This window comes from Urocampus carinirostris, chromosome 18 (genome assembly GCF_059441175.1).
Source record: "Urocampus carinirostris isolate Australia breed hairy pipefish chromosome 18, RoL_Ucar_1.0, whole genome shotgun sequence".
Taxonomy (NCBI): domain Eukaryota; kingdom Metazoa; phylum Chordata; class Actinopteri; order Syngnathiformes; family Syngnathidae; genus Urocampus; species Urocampus carinirostris.
In genome coordinates, this window is record NC_142366.1 from 15,274,223 (window position 1) to 15,291,135 (window position 16,913).

The following is a 16,913-nucleotide window of genomic DNA, read 5'->3' on the forward strand; positions in this document are numbered from 1 at the left end:
ATACTATGTCTATACTATCTCCAGCGCACTAAGAACTTTGACATATTTATTGATTAATATCTCGTGCATCCTTTCATTATGGTTGGTGTAAAGTGTAAAGAAGAGGCGAGCTGTTTCATTTGAAATGAAAGTGCAATAAGAAAGCTTGATGCGGTTGAGAAAATGGTCAGGAACGCTTTTATCCGGGCACTTTTTACCACTGAGGAGGACCTCTTGAAGCTCATCGTCCAAAAGTAATTATTTTAGGAAATGTTTATTTTTTAGTACAAAACAATACAGGTTACTTATACAAGCCTTAAACATACTTATATATCGTTCGTGAGTATGGCAGCGTCTGTAATTTATTTATTGGATTTAAAGATGAAAGATTTATGTAGCACATCAATTTTGGAAATTCCTGGCTACGATAAATGTAAACGATTTGTTTTAGATTGTCTTATGCCCGTATGTGCTCAGACTAACAATTGCCTTTGAGATGTATTTGTAACTTTGATCACATTCTCACCTTTTAATCCTGCATTTTGAAGCAGCTGTTCTCACTGAAAACAAGTTATTGCGGACAAATATTTATTTTCCATTGATCTGTAACGATCTCCAGCCGTCTGGCTGTGGACCTGATTAGTTATTTCTCATGGGGATCCAGATCCAAACAGAACCACCGAGAATTTAAACCGTTATGAAGTTTTTTAGGAGAACCGAGTGGGAAATTCAGCCACAAAAACATCACTTACACTGGCAAAATGGTTAATTTTCAGACTGGCGTTCAAAGTTTCAAGCCATTGCAACATATCTGAGATATTTCACTGCCGTATTGATGTAATGCTTCAGAAATGAATGAGCTGTGGTCAGAGGATGACTCCTATTCATGGTGGTGTGATATGTGGCACATCAATCTTGACACTGGGTTCCTGTTGTTACAGTAAACAGAAAATGTGTCTCCATGCCCGATGGCTACTCTCTTCAGCTCTACATTTTCTATCTGCAACTATCTCACGATACATTTGTGGCTGCAATGAGGTCATGTCTGCTGATCAAGTGGGAAAAATAATACATTCTAACTAAAATGCATTGCTAAGATAACACTGTAGTCCCTAGTGAGAACTACAGCTGACGTTAGCCACATTAGCAATCAGTATTAGAGAAACTGTGGTTTCTGTCAAATGTTGTATGATACAATATCATTGCAACTACAGTGTTCCCTAGTCAGTGTATCTCCGATTTTATTCTATTAATTGGTTCTGCGGATTTTTCCTACATGGCAGAATTTGTCCGTTACTCTGAAAGCACCAGTACACTCAAAAACATTAAAAAAAAATGGACTTTCTGGGCGCCGATTGGCGCAATCCCATTGAATTATTCACATGACTAGCGAAAAACGAATAGCCTAGGGCTGCAACAACAAAATCGATATACTGTTTTCAATTCAAATCGATTATTAAGCGCGTTGGCAACTAATTTCATCATCGATTCGTTGTGTCGCGCAATTTATGAGCCAGCAAGCATGTTAAATCAATATAAATAAGAGCGCATTGAATTTTGTTGTGACGTTGGGGGTTTCATCCGGCAGTATCTTAAATTTTTTGAAATCCTTTTTTGTCGAACATTGCATCATTATAAATGAAATTGGCATGAAACGGTCAAACATTGCAAAATTAACTTTGTTTAAGGGATGAGAAAGTGCTGCAGGAATACACAGAAAAAGGAAATCAGAAAAAAAAATAGTAAAATGAAATAATTCAACACAAGAAGCAGATTCTTAAGCATGTTATATATCATTTGCACATTTGGAATGTTCATCATGTAAAATAATTTCGCTACCCATAGAGTGATATGTCTTGCTTTTCATTTTTGTTTTGTATGGTAAGTCCAAATATAATGTGATTTTTGGGTGAGATGAGGTGATAGGAAAATTAATTCTACATATTTTTGTTTATTGTTCAGTTGTTTAACAAACACTTGGATTTTTCATTGTTTTATATTGTTTTGTGCACATTTTTTCTATCTGTCCAAAACTTCAATATTTGACTAAGGAAGAGGCAATTAAAAATATGTTTGTTAAAAATCAGATCAATCAATTAATTAAAATAGTAATCAAATCGTTTCGGGTTCCGGAATAAACCAGGTACCACACATTATTAATAATGTTAAAGTGGACTTGGCCTCAACCACAGGGTTTCCATATGTCATGAAACCTCAACCGACTGTGATAGGAATAAAATGACAGAATCCGTATAAAGCGAATATAAATACAAATGTTTCCTGTCCAATGAAACACAGGTGAATGAGGTGAAACTGAACTGAACTGACTACTCCCCCTTGTTTTATAACCTTATCTTCTCTGTTCCCTTATCTTCTTGGCTCATACCTCACTGTGAATGTGTAAAACTGGAGTGTCATGCCCAATTTCGTTGTCACAATATGTTAACCCATTTTGTAACAATGACAATAAAGGTATATTCTATTCTATTCTATTAATAAATTATTTTCAATAGAGCATTCCATGAACATGAAGTACTCAGACAACCATTATAAATGTCAGGGATAAATGTAAACTTGTCACATTTGGGTGTTTGAAACGTCACACATAAAACGGACGCCATCTCAACAATTGCACAAAGCTGTTAGCCAGCATGGGAAACACAGAAAATCACAGATCTTCTCTCAAAAATCGAAACAGAGTACAAGACCGTAACATTCAAATGGACATAAATATCAGCACATATGTGGCAATACTTATTTGTGAAAATCATTAGTTTCACAACAGACTAACACACGAGCGATGTCATAATTGAAATAAACGTCTCTTATGCATTTAACTTTGGACATTAAAAAATGGACGATTTCATTTCAATCACCAAAGTCAACAAAGTACCATGCTTGTTTGCTCTAGCTCCAAAGTAAGGCCCCATTGCTGTGTCCAATCAAGGTGTGCTGTCCATGGCTTTCCAGACACATAGATTTACTCTATATATGATAAATACAACTGTTCCATCCTCTTTAAATAGACTATAGTATTTTTTTCTGTAGGTAGAAAAATATAACACATTAAACTGTTGGATTAGGCCTCTCAGGTACTGGATAGAATACTTGAGCTGACCCGCAAGGTTGCTGTGACCATTCTTGCTTGACATCTTACTATCTAAAAGCACACTTGCAGACATGATACAGTTTGAACCAGTTAAGACCATTGAGTCTCAAGGAGGCACACGGAAAAGGCAGTGTCGCCCACTCCCCCGCGTGGGTAGGCGGGATAAGACTAATCACTGTCTTAGACTTCTTCCACATCAAGCTGAAAAGGGTCCTCAGCTGTGTATTCAATCTTTCTGGCGTCCAGTAAATGGTGTAAAGAGAATACACAGTTTCCTGGTTCCTTATTTCTAATATAGCAAGCATTTAAGATAAAAGAACTGGGCTGGGGTTCAGGTGAACCTGTCAAGGCTTTTTAGCGAGTCACCTGGAGTTTGGGTGTATCTCTGTAAAACAAGTTGCACAATTTTTTTGTAGATTAAAAATGTCCTAGATGAGGGATTCAGATTCAGTTAACGCGGTGTTATGGAATGGATTAACCATGAATCTATCTACCAGGGTAGATGGATAAATTCACGATTGACCTGATTTCAAGTTAAACACTTATGTCAGCAACTAGTCATGAAGTTATGCAATGTGGCTCCTGGAAAATGAACAATTAATGAGCCAACAAAGAGTGTAAAAAGCCGTATCTAAAGTGGAAAATTGCAGACTTAACTAAACAAATAAAACATGTAACTCTAGTTTATGTCTCATTCTACTACAGATTTTCGACCAGATACTACAAAGCTCATTATGGTCATTCATAATTAATCAATGCACAGGAAATGACCTTGGACCCCCATCCATTAAAATCTCCCCCCGAGAGTCTGCCGTGGCTCTCAGGAATGCAGGAAGTGCAATGTTAGGATAGCTTCCCTTGTGCTGTTGGCGAGGTTGTGTCGACGTCTCGGAGGATTGTTAAAATCGTTTCAGAATCGGATCTAGAGCGACCGGCAAATTTCCTGGTTTGTGTTTTCCCAATTGGGAGGAAAAATCAAGCTTTTAACAATTTTTCGGGGTCACATAGTTGAGTGATAATGTAACTGTGTGACGCTTTATTAGGGCCTGTTTACACTGTTTCTGGGGAGGGCTATGTTACTGAAACTGTATTTTCAGGCAATTATTTAAAAGATATATCGTACAAGATTAGGAAAACTATTTTTTTGTGACATTAAACTACAAATTGGTATCATTAAACACTTGAGGTTAGCAACAACAGAATCACATTAGTTCCTAGTTGCAAATGCTACGCTCACAAAAGGATCCAATTACAAAATCAATTTCTTTGTTTTCTGAAAGATACTTTGCGTCATAATAAACTACAAATGATTGTCATTAAACATTTGAAGTTAGCGACAACAGAAATACATTAGTTCTTAGTTGCTAATGCTACCCTAACAAAATGATGCAACCACAGTAACAATAACTTCTAAGATTTATGATCCTTTCAGGGAAAAGAAATACCTAAAATACATATGGAAGAATGATAGTGACTCGTTAATGCAATGTTCTCAAAAGGGTGAATTCACAAGGTTGATCATTTTCTTTTCTTAGATTTATGAACAGTTTCAAGAAAAACTTACTAGCGACAATGGAATCACTTTACTAAACTAGCTCCTAACGCAACACGAACAAATTTGTCAATTAACCACATCAGTTACTCATTTTTATTTTAACGCTTTCAGAAATAATGGTCATTCGGCAGATTTTTTCCTTGCATATGTTTAAATGGTCATTGGCTAGTTAGCACCCTAGCCGAAAATGGTTGACCAGGGGGTGGCAGTAGCTCAGGAGGTAGAGCGCTCGTCTTGGGATCAAAAGATCGTAGTTCGAATCCCGGCTCCTCTATGTTACATGTCGAAGTGTCCTTGGGTAAGACACTGAACCCCTAATGCCCCCAATAAGCAGGTTTGCGCTTTGCATGGCCGTACGGCCGCTATTGGTGTGTGAGTGTATGAATGGTTAAATCTAAAGCGCTTTGGGAAGTCTTCATTGACTTGAAAAGCGCTATATAAATGCAGATCAAATAAAATGCAGATCACAACATACATTTAAAATGTAACACTAGGGTTTTGTATTTTATTTGGTTGAAAGTGAAATTTGAAAAAAAAAAAGTGTATGTTTCAATAACTTTTAAGGTGTCCAAATCAGACAAGCTTTATATAACGACTTACTATTTTTTTATTTTTAACTTAATTTGATGTATGATTGATGGCCTAACAACAACCTAATTTTAGACGACCATTTTGGACTAAATCATGTACAAAACAGACCGAACCAAAACAGATGCAGGACAAAATATGACGCCCAAAATATCTGTCCTGAGTTGGTTATACTGTAATTGGTTAATCTGAAGGTCCCTAGATTAAATGGTCAAAACATTTACCTGTCATGTATGGTTTGAATTTTCTGTTATTGAAATGACAAAGAACATATGCATCTCACGATTTGTTTTGTTTTGTTCTCAGTTCAACTGCAATTTCTGAAAGACATTGTTTTTATGACTCCCATGCTGAAATGTAAACAAATACATCGTTGATTTACAGCAAGCAAGGGTCTTTTTCCCCCGAGAGTGAAATCTTCTGTCATTGTTGTTTCAGCCCCCTACACAGCTTTGTTTTTTCACAAACACACAGCCCTAAATATACACACACACTCAGATAACCTCCAGTGATTTATACAAACCCCACAGTTGGACCACATGTTTCCCCTGGAGAGATGTCAAAGCCCATGCTGATAAAACCCTTTGTAAAAATTTGCATGTCTTTGAAGCGCCACAAAGCACATATTGTGTCACTTCCTGTTTTTTTCCACTGAGCATGAACGCAACAGTGTGGTAGAATGGGAGTACTGTACTGTACTTGGTATTTATGCTGCACCAAAATGGGGCCAGCGCTCATTAGCAGCATGCAAGGGGCCCCATTGGCCTCCACCATCCTTTCCCTGTAATGGTCACGTTCCATTTTTGTTAGGTGCTCATTGTTGTGATCCCAAAAATGTATTTCGTTTCAGAAGCAGCACAGAAAATAGCATAGTCGAGGGTATTGAAATAAGACTCTTATGAATTATGTAAATTCTGGTGAATTTTCACATGCATTTAATAAATTACTAAGTTATTCAATGTTTTAAAGGCAGTTTTCACTTTAGAGATTATAAACATTTTCCAGTGTGTCTAAATATCTGTTTATAGCTTATGAAAACGAAAAAATGGACAGTGCCATGTGAAACATTCTATTTTCTGCACCGCTTATCCTCAGTAGGGTCGTTGATGTGGTGGAGCCCATCCCAGCAGTTGGTAGGAGACACCCTGAACTAGGGCTGCACGATTAACTGAAATCGAATCGATATCGCGATGTGACGTATTGCGATAGTGTAACCACAAAGCATTGAGTTTTGTTTCAAGGATTAATTGTTCCTGTTTGTTATCTGATTGACGGAGTGTTTGCCCAACAAAAATTGTTTAACAGCCCCGGCCAATCAGAAGCATGTTTTTAATGGCACCAACCGATAAAGGCAAGGCAAAGTTTGTGTGCACGACTTTGATAGGCTGGTGTAAGCTGCCAGTCAGTCATGCAGCGTGTACACAAATGGCTACCAAAACAAACACCACAGCTTGTAGTGGCTCATTACATCGAAAATAAATTCATTCATTAAACCGGACTCAGAGGAAAGTCAGAAAAGTGCAACGAAAAACTGGTCACCAGTAGGTGCTCCCTAGAACTTTATCGCATCCGGGAATTGACAGAAGCAGGGTCGCAAGGGAAACCTAACAGCCTAGGCTGACAAATCTTAATCCAACACTGCTTAACGTGGCTAGTCACAAACGCCAGATCCATTACCAATAAAGCGGACGACTTTGAGCTACTACTCGTGAAAACTAATACATTTGTGACTCTTGTATTTTAATCATCACAAAGACACTGCAGAAGTCAAGAGGACCCCACTATAGGGTGTAGTTTGCCAGCTTCTAAATCGTTTTCTTACACTGAAAGGAATAGCCCTCCAATTTCATTGTCCTTTTGTATAATGACAATAAAGACCTTTTATTGGTCTGCAATTCTGTTTTTATTTTTACATCTATAGTTGATATTTTGTTCGTCGTATACTCTCTGTCTCTAAGTACGTCTTCTCAAGTTATGTTTGCATGTCAATATGTCTATGTTCTCCGTCTATGTTCTCCCTGGGAAAAAAAGCTCAGAAAATGCACTTTTCTTTTAAAACAAAAATCGTACCGAAATTGCAATTTAGGTCTGAAAAATTGCAATTAGTTTTTTTCCTAAAATCGTGCAGCCCTACCCTGAACTAGTTACCAGCACACAGAGACAGACCACTCACACCTAGGGACAATTTGGACAGGCCAATTAACCTGAAATGCATGTTTTTGGAATGTTGGAGGAACCGGAGTGCCACGGGAAGAACATGCAAGCATAGGGAGAACATACAAGCACTGGGAACATTCTATTTTCATCCCAAAAAGAAATTGACGTTTTTGTGCACGTTTTGCTTGAGGCTTTATTCTAGTATATTACTGTATTTGAGCAGCGATTGATGCGTCGAAAAATATCGCTGACCACATTTGCACAACATTGCATTCAACGGGAATCAAACCTGGATCACGGTGGTGAGAGTGCCAAATTTTAACATATAGATGACTAGGGATGTAAATGGGAAAAGGTTATAGATTTTATTTCCTCATCACACCATTTTTACTCAGGGTAGCACGATTTTGAATCCTTGGGGTCACGATTAAAATGATTTATTGACAGCGTAAACGATAAACACAATACCAAAACAAAATTGACTATGTATTTATTTAATGTTTTTTTTCCCTCGTCATGCTTTTTTTTGTGTCCATTTACAGTATAGGTTACTGTGACTAAAAACAGTAAGATGATGGGATACGTTTTTGCCGTATAACTCACCCCTAATTATTCGGTATTAATTTACATTTTGCTGCTTAACTATATCAGAGACAGCTGACTGACAATGTTAGTTATGTTCAATTCTTGGAAAAGATTGTAGAAAATGCAAGTTTAATGCATTTTTTGCGTGATATGCAGTACATTTACAAATTTTAGGAAAAACGTGTTGATGATATGAAACACGTTTTTAACCACCTTGTAAAATCGGTGCAAACAAATCGGTTATTGGGATCCTTGATTTGGTATCAACCCAATAAAAAACACACATATTAACCCTTTTACATTGAAAGTATTAGATTTTATTGTGCACTCTATTTTTACGCATGAAACTCAATCTGTTTTCAGAATATTAAAAACAAAAACAAAACAACCCTAATATGTGCTTGTTTAAAACTAGAAGTGTTTAACTTTTACCAAAACGGAAATCTTGGTGCGGTTTAATCAAAGACTTCATCTCGATTCAAAATAAAGCTCCCGTAGACTAAAACACTTGTCTCAAGTCGAATTTTTCTTTGGTTTAAAGCAAAAAACCATAGTGTTAGCAATTATGAAAAACATCAGTTTATCGCTATTTTTGCAGCATAAGCAACCTCACTTAAATTGGAAACAAAAATATTCCATTGCACTCTTGTAAACATTTGTTTTAAATGGTCGTTTCACCTAGAGCTATCAGATTTATTTCCGACATTTTAATTGTCCGAAATTTACCTTGGAAACAGCTGTAAGCGCCTTTCCAAGCCAATTCTTCCCGAGGCCTGTTTAGACCGAGCACTGTTCCCTTTCACTCTAAATCAAATGGTGTACACACAAATCGGATCCAGTGAAGGTCTGCTCCCCCTTAAAGCATCAAACACAACTGGACCTGCTGATGGAATCCAGAATCCCGTGTCAAGCAGCTGAGGAGGCACCAACAGTATTTTCGACAAACATAAATGGAGCCACAAGTGTGCTTATCTATACGCATAGACACAATGATAAGTGGGTACGATGGTTTCCGTCAATGTTTTGCCTGTCAAGTACGCTCGCTTTCTTTTATGTCTTCTAACGCCTGCCAGAATCGGTCGCTAAACGAGAGGCGAATAAAAGGGTTGGAGACGACGGATGATGGCGAAAAGAGGTACCTTACATGGAGAATTTTATTCGTCCAACTCTTGAGAATTGTTTGAAATACTTTTTATTCTTTTAATTGTAAATACACCCATGGAACACACTAAGCAATGTTTACATAGACCAGTCTTTCTGGGCATTAATCTTTTGTTCCAATTAGGATTTGGGTGCTCATTCATAAATAGAACAGCTGTGGGAGCTAGCTTTGTCCTATTTGCGAGCATCACCTTAGTAATCAATAATCATGTCCTTTGAACAGAACCTTTGCATGTTTTTGAGGTCTTTTCAGATAAGTTTTTGTTGAAATGAAATGAAACGAAATGATCTGCATTTATATAGCGCTTTTCAAGTCAATGACTTCCCAAAGCGCTTTACAATGTGCTCCACATTTCCCAATAGCGGCCTTGCAGCCATGTAAGGCGCTAACCTGCTTATTGGGGGTATTAGGGGTCAGTGTCTTACCCAAGGACACTTCGACATGTAACACGGAGCCGGGATTCGCACTGGGATCCCTTGATCCCAAGACGAGCGCTCTACCTCCTGAGCCACTGCCGCCCCAAAATACTTCTATGTTTTTAATTGTACATGCAGAACATTCATGGAACACACTATTGATGTTTACATGGTTCAAAATTGTTCTTAAATCATCATTCAAAGCACTAAAACATTGTTCCAATTAGGTTTTTGGGTGATCATCCATACAGCATTGCCGTGGGAGCTAGCTTCTCTTTAGCCGCTAGTATTACTTTAGTAATAAATCGTCACTAATTTAGATGTATATTTTAAATTCTCAGCCAGAAAAGGGTGGCATGCTTTTTCCGGGTTGGGAATTAGATCTTGCCCCAAGTGGAGGAGTTCAAGTATCTTGGGGTTTTGTTTACGAGTGAGGGTAGGATGGGTCTGCCGTCATGCGGACCCTGTACTGGTCCGTCGTAGTGAAGAGGGTGCTGAGTTGATAGGCAAAGCTCTCGATTTACCGGTTGATCTACGTTCCTACCCTCATCTATGGTCATGAACTGTGGGTTATGACCGAAAAAACACGATCCCGGATACAAGTGGCTGAAATAAGTTCAGTCATCCGGGAAGGACTCTGTAGAGCCGCTGCTCCTCTGCATTGAGAGGAGCCAGTTGAGGTGGCTCAGGCATCTGATAAGGATGCCACCTGGACACTTCCCTCGGGAGGTGTTACGGGCATGTTCCACCGGCAGGAGACCCCGGGGATGACCCAGGTCATGCTGGAGAGACTATGTTTCCAGGCTGGCCTGGCAAAGGCCTCGGGATCCTGTCGGATGGGCTGGAAGAAGTGGCTGGGGATAGGGAGGTCTGGGCTTCCCTGTTAAGGCTGCTGCCCCTGCGACCCGACCCAGATAAGTGGAAGATAATGGATGTATGGATGTCAAATTTAAGGCCCAAGGGGCGGACTAGATCATTTTTTCTACGGCTCCTGAGATGACATTATCGTATCACACACCAGGAATCCTTGTGTATTTTTTTCATTGTACAGTACATTACTTGTTGAAGAAAGTGTTGCTTTTGGTTCATAGATGTTTGCACTTTATTTGATTGTATTTCAGTTCAATGATATTATAATTATACTTAGAAGCTAATGCTAGTGTTATGGACCTTACCCAACAAAGCATGAGATGTCTTTTGGATTTAAGGGTTAATCTGGCCTATTATTTTTTGGGCAGTCAAAAATATACTTATGAATTAGGTTGTGTTCAGCCACTCCAATGTGGACAAAGTCATCTTACAATATTTTGATAAAAGACGTTTCTTCTATAATCACTTTTCAACCCAATTAACATGCCTTTGGACAGAACTGTCTTTTCAAGGTCTTTTCAACCAGTTTTTGCGTGGTTAAAATACTTAAATGGTTTTAATCGCACATACATCCATGGAACATATTATTGATGGACCAAAATTGTTCAGTGTTTGGGTTAAAAACATGATTCGAAGCCCTGCATTGATGGGCACTACGATATTGTTCTAAATAGGATTTTTGTGCTTAACCTTATTGATTTGATTTATAACCAATATTGTCTGCAGTCATTTTGTGAGTTGTGAGTTCGTCGTTTTGGAAAATTTCACTCCAGCCCAGTTCAACATCGCGTTAAAGTGTTTGGCCGCATCGAGCAAGCGGGTTGGCGAAGTCTGTCGCCAGCAAGCAGAGCCAAGATGTTTACTGTAACCCTGGGCCGTGCTGTGGTTTGATTTTTGAACCTCGCTTGCCACAAAATCACACACTGTCCCTCCTCTGTATTTCTCGAATTTTGTGAGTCAATACGTTATTTTTTATGGTGGCAGGAACTGTGTTGAAACGTGGCAATGTTCTGCAACGGGTGAGATGTTTAAAACAGGCAATTAAGCATTTTTATGTTTTACAAACTTGCGTCTGAGTTTTTTGAGAAAGCCAACAATATACCATCGCATTTACTCATGCATAACACGCTTTTTTTTAACTTGTCAAGTCACATTTATTTGTATGTATAGCCCTTAATCACAAAATGCCTCATAGGACTGAATTTATACCATTACCTGATTGTTATGATATGTCAATTTCCCTCACCTGCGCTCACCCTTTCAGCCCCAGCTGCCACTCGTTCCCTAATTAGTCCTCCTATTTAAGTCTGTCAGCGAAACTCCGCACATGCAAGGCAAGGAATTTTTACTTTGGCTCCCATTTTAAACCCGACCTGTTTCCTGTATCGATCTCCGTTCTCCTGTCTCAGCTACCCGTATCCTGCCTGATTCAGTTTCCTGTATCGATCCCTGGCTTCCTGCTCGTCCCGGCTACCCGAATTGTTCCTATCTCCGACCACGCTCAGTTCTCCCGTCCTGCCTGCCCGACTTGTTCCGATATACGACCACGCTTCGTCCGCAAGGACTTCCCGCTCCTCCTGCCCAGCGAGCACCAGATCGCTGTTTCTTTCCTCTCGCCCTGACTTCCCCGATCCTTTGATAAAGCATTGCGTGAAACGTTACGCATTTCGGTCCCCTGCTTGTACCGGTCGTGACACTGATCTTAATAAAATAAAATAACTCAAATGTTTTGGTGCACGTTATACATGGTAGCATATTACGGTATTTACTCATTGATTGATCAGTCGAAAAATATTGACAACTTCAACCACAAGGAAAGCAATGGGAATCAAACCCAGGTTGCGTTTGTGAAAGTGCCGAATCTTAACTACTATACAGCGGTTTATTCACAGTACCTTCGCATTTGTCTTTTTGAGAAAATTTAATAACGTAAAAAGATCCCAACTGTTCATGGGAACCAGGTATTCACCTAAGAGCACCTGTCTAGCCCGCGGACCAGCTCAAGAAATAGCTCACCAGTGATAAGTAATTGCGATTTTCTGGGAAAATTTCTAACTGGCATAAAAAAATCAATAAAATAATCTTTGTCTTTAAATATGTTATCAATTCTTCCCAAGTTCTTTTTTGGGACTACCTTATTGCAGTCCCTTTGTATGATGGTGGTCGTAGTGACACTTTAAACTGTTTTCAGCGCTACTGCAAGTTGTTTAAGTCACATGTTTTCGGATCATGTGAGCATTCAAGATGGAGACCACCGGAGCGATTACGAAAACGAGCACAAATTGACTATTATGCCAAGAGAAAACACAAACGAGGTCTACGTTGCTTAAACTGTAAGCTCTATATTTTTAGATGACAGCGACAAAGCAACCATACTGTGGAGAATAGTGTCGGATTACAACACAAGACTTGGTTATTGTTTTGTTTATTCTTAATTCTTTGTTAATGCAACATTCAATTCTTCATTTTCCTCATGCTGAGGTTTTGACTTTTTCCTTGCCCTCATGTAGGCTTTAGATCAGGGGATGGTGTAATAATAGTCTGTGGTCTGTGCAGCCCTTTGAGACTTCTCGTGATTAAGGGCTATACAAATAAACATGACTTTACTTGACTTTTTGAAACGAGCCTATAATTAACCACTCAGTGAGTGCCCTTATAGAAAGCAGACGTTTTAGCGGTTGACCGAGTCTATTTCTACCCTACTTATAATAATTACAGCCTGTTAATAACATAATAATAACATAATAATAACATAGTAACAACATAGTAAGAACTTGATGAGTTGTTATTTTGGAAAAACTGGTAGCACATTTTGCTGATAGGTAACAAATAAATAGCTCTCAGCTTCAGAAATGTTCATAACCCCCTACTTCAAGTTTTTAAATAGTTATTATTAAGATGTCAGTAGGTTCTTATTGTAAATGACAATTTCGTAAATGCTTGCAGATCCCTCCTGCTGCCACCATGCTGCCGAGTTCTCCCCTTGTAAAGAAGCCTGTGATCAGGTATGAACTCACTCACACACACGCCTATCCATTCCTCAGCCCGTTTGTCAGGCCCCATGAATAGAAGCTTTTCAAATCGAAGGGGCGGGATAACGTTATTTTTTCACTCTGTATTTTTACTCTTTGAAGTACAGTTTTCTCTCAAATACCGGCTAACTTGGAGTGGAAGTGTTGAGGAGGTGGTTCCTCGCCACAAAAGAAGAAAAAGAGAAAGAAATAGATGAAGATCAAACAGATGGAGAGTGGAAGGACGGTGGTCTTTTTTAAAAGTGCGGTCACCTTAAAACGGGCACACATTCTAATTAACACTTCCAATTTACATCCAATGAAAGCGCCCTGGTTACACCCTGTTGGTTATATTTAGAATATAATTATACTAATGAATAAATCAAAGGGTTGAGCTTAATGTGGTTTTAATTTAGTAAGACAATGAAGCCTCCGTCCTCGACCAAATAGACCAGGGGTTAGCAACCCAAAATTTGAAAAGAGCCATATCGGACCCAAAAAACAACAACATAAATTTAAAGAAATTAAAACAGTTTATACAAGCCGTATGAGGAAGGAAACTCATACTGTGTATATAATAAATATATGCTGTATATATCTATATTCATAGGAAAATGTTAAGAATGTTTGTGTCATGTTTGTCCTCCTACAGAAACCATAGCATTTTCCATTATCAAACATTTTTGAAACAGCGCTGGGGAGCCACTAGGGAAGGGACTCTCATAGAGCCGCGTGCCGTTCCAGAGCTACTTGTTGCTCACCTCAAAAGAGACCCACGACAAAAAAATTTGAAAATATTTTTTTCATTTTTAACCGCAGTTAGATGAATTTTGAAAGTAATGAAGGGCTTTACTTTTAGAGCCTTTTGTGCGAGATTTGCAAAACCTAGGAAAAAAAAACATCCATTCTGTGATTAGACAAGGAGAGGCTGCAAGTTCGGTCCAAAAGGCAGTATTGTTCCCCTTAAATGTTGTTGTACGGAAGAATTAAGAAGACTTACACGCAAGGATGGCGTGAGAAGTGAGAAAGCTATTATTAAGCTCCCTAAAATTGAACAAAAGGTTTATTGTAATCATTCTGGAGTACAACTCAGTAGCCTAGATGGTAGTGTGCCCGCTTTGAGACTGGGAGGTCGCTGGTTCGCGCCTCGGCCGAAACATACCTAATTGGTATAATGGCGGCGCCCTCTGTTGGCTGCGGCTGCATCGACTCGCTACAACGGGTCAGGTGTATCGACATTTCGTTCTGTGTACATTGTTACAAAGAATGACAATACAAAGAAAATTATTATTATTATTATAATTGTGGGAATTAGAATTAGAACTGTCTTTGTTGTCATTGATAACAATGTTGTGAACCTTGTTTGCATCAAGACATACACACACACAAAGGTAATGACGTAATAAAGACAAAGAGAAAAATGAGAGATAAAGAATCTCAGAATAAATAGGCTATATATATATATATATATATATATATACATATATCTACTGAATAAATAGTTGTATGGACCTGCTATTGATATGCATTTTACAAGAAATTTGTATAACAAAATGACTGCAAGTGTTTTGAGACATTTTTAACCGAGCTGCAAGGGTGACACATAATTATCACATTACTTATCTTCAAGGTTTTTAATAATTTACCTTTATGCCCGTTTCTAAGAATTGTTTTTTGGGGGAAAGAAAAAGATCTGATTTGAATGTGTGTTCCGTAGTATACTGTGATTGTGTAATATAATCACATTAAATGTATACGCTAATTGAATAATCTCCAAACAAACAACTATTAGATTAACACAGGCTATTTTTATAATTATTAGTTTGGATAACATTTGATACTTTTGATACTAGGTTCTCAAAAGGGAAAAGATTGCTGGTTTTAATTTCCTTCATGTTAAACCATTTTTAATATTAAAATCAGGTACTAAACATTTTACTCACGTCGGAACCAAAATATAACATTTTCCTAATTGTGATATTTTTACTAATTATTGAGTAATCTTAAAGCACCAAAATTATTTTCAGGTCTCATTGATTAAACTGGTGTTGATATTCTGATACTACAAGTCCAGACCAATATTTTTGCCTATTTTTTGAGACATCATGGATTGAAACTGTAACTTGAAAAAATTACTAGTACATTTTTATTCCGAAGTAACAGAAACAACTTTGGTTTATCCGATTGATTATCATAGGTTAATCAGACAATTACATAGTAGTTTGCTGTAGTCTACTATAAAAAAATACATTCTGCTTTGAATTGCACGATATTCATCATATACGATTTTACAAAAGTATATTTTTTTATTTGATATTTCCGCAGCTCGCCACTATAAAGAGTGAGTCTCGATTGAAGCATCTCCTGCAAAGGTTGCCAAGTTACTGTCCTGAGTCAATGGTGAGTCTGACTCCATCCCAACACAAACAAATCCATTATTTTGGTGATGAAGGACAGTTAATTGGAATTTAATTTAATTTTAATTTAAAGTGGACACATTCTCCCTTACCTGGAACGTTTTGACTTTATGGTGTGGAATAAGATATTTTGGCCCTTCTTTACAGCCTTTTCACCACTATACAACACTAACAACAATTTGTTTTGCATGCTCAAAATCGTGTTTGTGCATATTATTGTGTGAGTCCTATAAAAAGCCTGTTTGCTATTGGTTTGCGTCAAGGCACAATGAAAAGGCTGACATGCTATTGGCTGAACTCTTTCCCACAATGCCTTTCTCTGTCTAAGAAGCCCGTGTACTTGACTTTTTTGTACTGCATTATTTCACTGTGGGTCCCAAAGCTTGCAGTGATGCTAAAAGGATGAAGAAAAAATGCTAACCATGGAATCACGAGGGGAACATGCAAATTCCACACAAGGAGGTTTGATCCCATGACCTCAGATTTGTGCCGCACACTGGGTAACCACTGTGTAGCCATTCTGCCCCCCTGTAAATCATATGCACAAATATTATAATTAAGTAGTACTTACTATATACTATTTTATTATTTTAACAGGGGTTCCGAACGGAATAGCTTTTTACCATAGGTTTCTATTCCTTGCCATACAGCAATTTCACTTTGAAATTCCCACAACAGAATGGATTAAAGCCAAATCCTGGGGGTCTACTATACAGTTAATTTAAGCAAAGTTTCCCTGTTAGCACAGCTTAGCTTACATTTAGCGTTAAACCCTGACATGATTGATGACAATGACGGTATAGGTGATGGTGTAGGTTATGACTCAAGGAGAAAGAATGATTCTCAAGTCTGTTTATACAAGCTCGGTTCTATGGCAGTGCTACGTGCCACAACTCATCAGATGTCCATCAACAACTTAAAGCCGTACCATCAGAAAGAATACACTTTGTAAAACATGACACGGCAACACTAATTATATGTATTTTGCAGAACGAGCTGTGGGTTTGCATTAACTCAACGCTTCCAGGTAGGATAATGCGACATTGTCAAGGCGATATGTGGAT

At 38.2% G+C, this 16,913-nt stretch overlaps 1 protein-coding gene across 2 annotated transcripts in view; it reads left to right on the top strand.

The window, feature by feature from the left end:
• Positions 1 to 16,913, top strand: part of reck (reversion-inducing-cysteine-rich protein with kazal motifs) — a 63,981-nt gene that overhangs the window by 6,683 nt on the left and 40,385 nt on the right. The window contains exons 2-4 of one of the 2 annotated variants that reach the window (XM_088322218.1): positions 13,368 to 13,426; positions 15,758 to 15,832; positions 16,840 to 16,876. In XM_088322218.1, the coding sequence (XP_088178344.1) occupies positions 13,368 to 13,426; positions 15,758 to 15,832; positions 16,840 to 16,876 (171 nt within the window). The remainder of the gene's footprint in view (positions 1 to 13,367; positions 13,427 to 15,757; positions 15,833 to 16,839; positions 16,877 to 16,913) is intronic. The other variant, XM_088322219.1, reaches the window with a different exon arrangement.